Genomic DNA, 6000 nt, shown 5'->3' with positions numbered 1-6000 from the left:
TTTTAATGAATATTATACCAAAATAAAATGTTAGTCTGTTAAAAGTGGAGAGACAAAATAAAATGCACGCACTGTACACTAAATGTACTTTACTAAAATATAATTCGGCCTTTTATATTTTCGAGGTTTGTTTTTATTACATATTGTTTATACAGGGCGAACCCTTAAATAAGTGCAAATATTTTTAGGGGTCGTACATTTCAACCTCAGAAACACATCCATCAGATATTTTGGCGAAAAAAAAACCAAAATTTGGCATTTTTGAAAAAAATAGGTAGTAGATCAAATTTACAAGAAAGAAAACCGAAAAGATTCAGTGGTTCTCAAAATTTAGGAAAAACATTTTTTTTATTTTTCAAAGTAAAATAACTCGATTATTCTGGATTTATTTGAAGAATGCTAATATACAAGCCCTAAAATATTTGCACTTTTTAAGACTCACCCGTATATACACTTTGCTTTATCATTCCTCATTTTATCAACGTATCACCGCAAATTACATATAAAAAATAGTATTACAGACGCACCCACTTAAACAAAAAAAAACAAATTTCAATTTCCTAGAATCTAAAGTCGTCAAATCCATAATCGCTCCTATACCTAGACTCCTCTAAGCACTATCACACCCTCATTTCACTCATGGCCGCGTGAGGCAGCCTCATGTTACCCTTGGAACTATTGTTATGCCCCGAAGAAGTAAGCAACGGCTGACTCTCGGGGCTCTTGGATCTAGGAGGCGGGGGAGGCTTTGGAACGTTCAAGGCCATGGGGGCGTTACCATTCGGAGGATGCGCAGTCAGCCCTTGCTGGTGCTTCATTTCCGCTATAACGCAGGCGGTGTTGTTCATCAAGGTCGCGTTCTTCGGCAGAGTCATGCAACCTTGCTGCGCGTAATTGTAGTTTTGCATGGATGCGTTCTTCGGGAGCGTCATACATGAGTTTTGCATCACGTTAGGGCTAGGAGGGGGAGCTTTTAGAGTGTTTGAAATACTGGTAGGACAGAGGTGTTGTTGGACTTTGCTCATCGCGTGATAGTCTTGTTGGGCGTTTGCAGCTAAAATCATAGCGGAGGTGTCTTGTTCTACATCTACGATTATATTGGAGCTTTGAGCGTGTCCTAAATGATAGTGCTGATGCTTAGATATGGTTTCGAACGTTTGCTGGTTTCGAGTTTGCTGCTGTTGCAAATTCTTCACCTCCATTCTCGTTTTGTCTCTCTGATAATACACCCCCGCGAAAATTAGAACGTTTAAAATTAAAAGGGAACATCCTATTGCTATTGTGACACTCAACGCAGTACTGTAAGCGGCATACCCTGCAGCTTCCAGAGTTGCCAAAGTATCTGTCTGGTTGCTTTGGTAAACTTGAGGATTGTAATTTCCTGAAGGTGCTACATTAATACATGTCGTTACCACTGTATCGATGGTTGTAGGAGCAACTTCAAGAGCGCTTAGAGTTGCGTTGGGTCGACGTCTAACAAGTTCCATGGTAGGGTCGTAGTAACTGACTCTGGATAATGGGTCCGGTCTGACAGCACCATCGTAGAGGTCAGCGTTGTTGTGGTTTCTGAAGAGGTTGTGACGGGCTACGACGTCCTCCATGCCTGCGCGATGTAGTTCTGGGATTAGGCGGAGCCAGACGCTGAGCTGGTGAGCTCTGAAATGGTTTTTCATGCGTGGTTTCATACCTGTAACAAAAGGAAATGTTGGTATAATTTGTTATCCAAAATCCTAATAAGAAAAGAAAACGATTATTGCTGAGTAAGAAAAAAGCTGATGATGCAGGATTATTACGCTCATCGTATTTTTAATCAAACCCTCATTTTTACGTATATTTATAAATAACGGAATACACATTTAACAGGGTGCCAACTGCCAACTACAATCAAAAAGTTGCCGCAGATAGGGGTTGCCACGGTTCAAAAGTTTTTCGTATTACTTTATCGGGTCCGGCATCTGTTGCTCCTATAATAATAAACTTAGAAATTTTATACCGGGAGCGTCTCTAAAGTTGCTCACCCCTATAACTTTTTTATATTTTTAGATAAAAAAAACAAATTTGGTATGTTAGTATATGTCACAAATTAGTATTTATTGACGTATTTAATTCTCTTCGGCCACTGCCCGTTTCACCGGAAATGATTACCACTTTTGATTTTTAAATGGCACCCTCGGTATTTTTGTTTTACTTTATTCGATAGAAAATGACACTCTGAACAGAATGACATATCATATGTCAACGTTTGATATTTTTGCTTACAATAAAATTGTATTTTAAATTTCAATCAAGAGTGCCATGGCTGTGTTTAAAACACTAATTTTTAAAGAAGGAGTCTTGGAAAAATAGCTTTGATCATATCTCAATTTTTTCAAATGCAAAGAGGGTTAGGTTGGTTGGCTCATAAGCATATTTGGAAAAAGCTTTTTTTGCGGATAATTTGGGACCATACACTTGGTATTTCGAGTCAAATTGTCGTTATGTATCGCATGTTGCAATTTCAAATAAATCATATTCGAAAATGTCAAAAGTTGACATATGATATGTCAATCTATTCAGTGTAATATTCTATCGAATAAAATAAAAAAAAAGCGAGGGTGCCATTTAAAAATCAAAAGTTGTAGTCATTTCCGGTGAAACAGGAAATGACCAAAAACAATTGAATACATCAATCAGTCCTATTTTATGTCATATACTAACATACCAAATCTCTTTTTTTTTATCTGAAAAAATAAAAAAGTTATAGGGGGAGCCACTATTGAGACGCACCCGGTATAAGTGCGTACCTAAAGTGTGTATTAGGATGTACAGGGTGGGTCAAATTCGACGCTTTTAAATGGAAACACCCTTTTCTATAGGAGATAGACAAAAACTAATATCGGTGTCTGGAGCTCAATTTTTGTCAAAAATATGATGGTGAAAACAGCATATCGATATCTGTTACCGTTTAGGAGTTAAGGGGTGTTTTTCAAAGATATGCATTTTTAACAAATCGCTGTAACTTTTTTGCTATGGAAAATTTTGTATTTTTATGAAAACATTTCCAAAGCACCTTTTTACGTAGAATTTAATGGTTTAAGTATAATTTTTTTAAAATTAATAATTTAAGAATTATCAACAGAAAATTTGATTTTTTATATGAGATACCCTGTATATTTTTAATTTATTGAAAAAAAATAAAATGACCTTTCCAAAAATATAACACACTTGATATTTTGCTCGATTCCTCTTCGAGATATAGAGTATATAAAAATTCGCCCGCTTTAAATAAGTAGGCTTTGAACGGCACCGGCTGTAATGCAAAAAAATTCTAGTTGTGAGCATCAATTAAAACGAAAATAATATTTGCTATAAGAGATGCAGAATTTTATAACAATTTAAAATATATTTAACCAACATCAACACATTTAAACTATATCTAATAACAATAAGACATGAGATTTTGCTACAGGTATTACAGGTGCGACATATCGACCGTCTTATGTTATGGACAGACGGGGAGTTTTTGAACATTTCTCGCGGAATTCATTAACTCAGTGGGGGTGAAAGATACCCTCTCATAACTGCTAAGTTTTTTCTAATTCTTGCATAGATTATACGGAATAATAAGGAACCTTTATTCTTTCGCAAAAATATCCATAGGATTAGATCCATGGCACATCCATGGGCACTAAGTCAGACGGCCTCGACGGCCAACAGCTGGGATCTTGGTTAGCTTTTCATTTATTCTTGAAATTGGCTGCAAAAATTTGCTGATAACTTCAGCGTTCAGAGGCGGGGCGTCGCGTCGTCTTGCTGGAAAAATATGTTTTCGAGTTCCATTAGGGGCATATCATCAATAAGGGGTCCAAAGCCTACTAGTTAAAAGTGGCGAACTTTTAAAAATTCTGTAATTCGAAGGGGATTATAACAAAATATCAAGTGTGCTATATTTTTGGAAAGGTAATTTTAAATTCTTTTCAGTTAATTAAAAATATAGAGGGTGTCCCAAATAAAAAATCAATTTTTCTGTTGATAACTCTTAAATTATTAATTTTAAAAAAATTATACTTAAACCATTAAATTCTACGTAAAAAGGTGCTTTGGAAATGTTTTCATAGAAATACAAAATTTTCCATAGCAAAAAAGTTACAGCGATTCGTTAAAAATGCACATTTTTGAAAAACACCCCGTAACTCCGAAACGGTAACAGATATTGATGTGCGGTTTTCACCATCATGTTTTTGATGAAGACTGAGCTCCAGACACCGATATTAGTTTTCGTCTATCTCCTATAGAAAAGTATGTTTCCATTTAAAAGCGTCGAATTTGACCCACCCTGTACATATTTCAAGAAAATATTTTAACTTCGACAGGGTGGCTCAGAAACTGTGAGTGGATAGGAATGATTTTTTTTTAAATGGAAAACCCTGTAGATTATTGCATTTTTGACTTCATTTCTGATCAGTTTACATAATCTTGAGATACTGGAAAAAAATTACTGCTTTTGAACCATGGCTGAAAATGTTATTGACTCCATTATTATTATTACTATTATTCACCAAAAATCAAAAGAGCAAAAACTGGCGATAAAAATAAACTGAAAAAAAAGTTGATTAAGTAAGAAAAAAACAGATATCAAACATAAATCACTTTTATATAAAAAAAACTCACATTTCAAATGGGATAAAGTATCTTTATCATATTTTTTTTTCAGAATTTCGAGTATGCTAAAGAGAGATCCAAAAAACGCCTCCTCTCCATGTTAGAGCCCTACACACACGCACATACGCAAAGAGGGGAAAATAAACATTTGTAAAAATATTATCTAAATCCTTTCGGTTAGCCGCTCCACTGACTTTCCATTACACAAATGTCTCGGAAGATTTTTTATGTATTCCTGGAAGAAGTCTGCATATAAAGAAAGTTTTTATCAAAAAACAGACTGCGGGTAGTCAATATGATTATGGAAAAGATTTTTCGAATAAACAAGACAAAAAATCTCTCAGAAGCTCCACAGTTTATTTGAAGGTAAATGTTTCGTTTCTAACGTTTAATTAATATTTTGATTTATTGGTAAACAAAATTCTTATTAATTTGATACTAAAATTTCTATATTATTACGGCAAAGAAAATTGTACTCAAAATTAAAATTGTTTATTGTATTCCAACGTATATTCTATCTATCCAGACTATGTATCTTGACTCCTACACTACAAGTAAATGAGTGTAAATAAAATAAGTACCTACAGGCTTCGTGCATTTCAGTTGATTTGAGATGTTGGTAATGTATTTCACGCCGTCCCGGTTACAGTTCATGTTGGCATCAAAATAATATTGAAATCGAGGCTTTGTCATAATATTTAACTATTTTAGTTTTTTGCTAGTGCAGTTATTGAAACTACAAACACTCAGTATGAGGATTGTGTTATATAACGTTGTTTCGGCTAGTAAAAAGTAACTGAAAAAGAATACGAAGTAGGCATCGTGTTGTGACAATTTGAAATGTTGCCAAAAAAAAAAGTTAACTCGTAAAGAAGAGTGTAATTAGGCATTGTTGGGTGCAATCACATTCAATAACTCATCTTTTGATTTATAACCACAATTTCTCTTGACGGAAGATAAGCAAAGACCAAAATGACATTTCTCGCAAATTTTGAAGTATAATTAGTGGAAAAGTTAAAAGTTTGATAACTTTTTCTACTAACTGAAGATGTCTACCACTAATTTTGACGTTCTGAATGCTTACATTGAAATTAAGGGAACAAACTTCTTCGCTAATTGAAACCACTAATTTATTCCACTAATTGCGAGGTTCTGAATGAAGCTTTAAAGCTTCTACAGTTAAACACTGTGGGGACTGTTATATCCCACTAAAATACGTTTTTTCGCCCTACTGTAAAATTTTCAAAATGCTAGTTACGACACTGTGTGGAAGGCGATGATGATGGTAATAAATGAAGTAACTATTTATTAAAGTTTCTGTAATTTTAAACTAATATTAACTTCATTAAACCGATGCTA

At 34.4% G+C, this 6000-nt stretch overlaps 1 protein-coding gene across 1 annotated transcript in view; it reads right to left on the bottom strand.

The window, feature by feature from the left end:
• Positions 1–259: 259 nt before the first annotated feature.
• LOC115886015 (neuroligin-4, X-linked-like) overlaps positions 260–6000 on the bottom strand; it is a gene marked incomplete at its 5' end in the record, with an annotated part of 80961 nt that continues 75220 nt past the window's right edge. Inside the window, one exon of the mRNA XM_030905043.1 lies at positions 260–1687. Within this exon, the coding sequence (XP_030760903.1) occupies positions 621–1687 (1067 nt within the window). The remainder of the gene's footprint in view (positions 1688–6000) is intronic.

The sequence above is a fragment of the Sitophilus oryzae genome, unplaced genomic scaffold (genome assembly GCF_002938485.1).
Source record: "Sitophilus oryzae breed Bouriz unplaced genomic scaffold, Soryzae_2.0 scaffold_466_pilon_pilon, whole genome shotgun sequence".
Classification (NCBI taxonomy): Eukaryota; Metazoa; Arthropoda; class Insecta; order Coleoptera; family Curculionidae; genus Sitophilus; species Sitophilus oryzae.
Note: the sequence above shows the minus strand (reverse complement) of the source record. Positions and strands in the feature narration are given on the sequence as shown.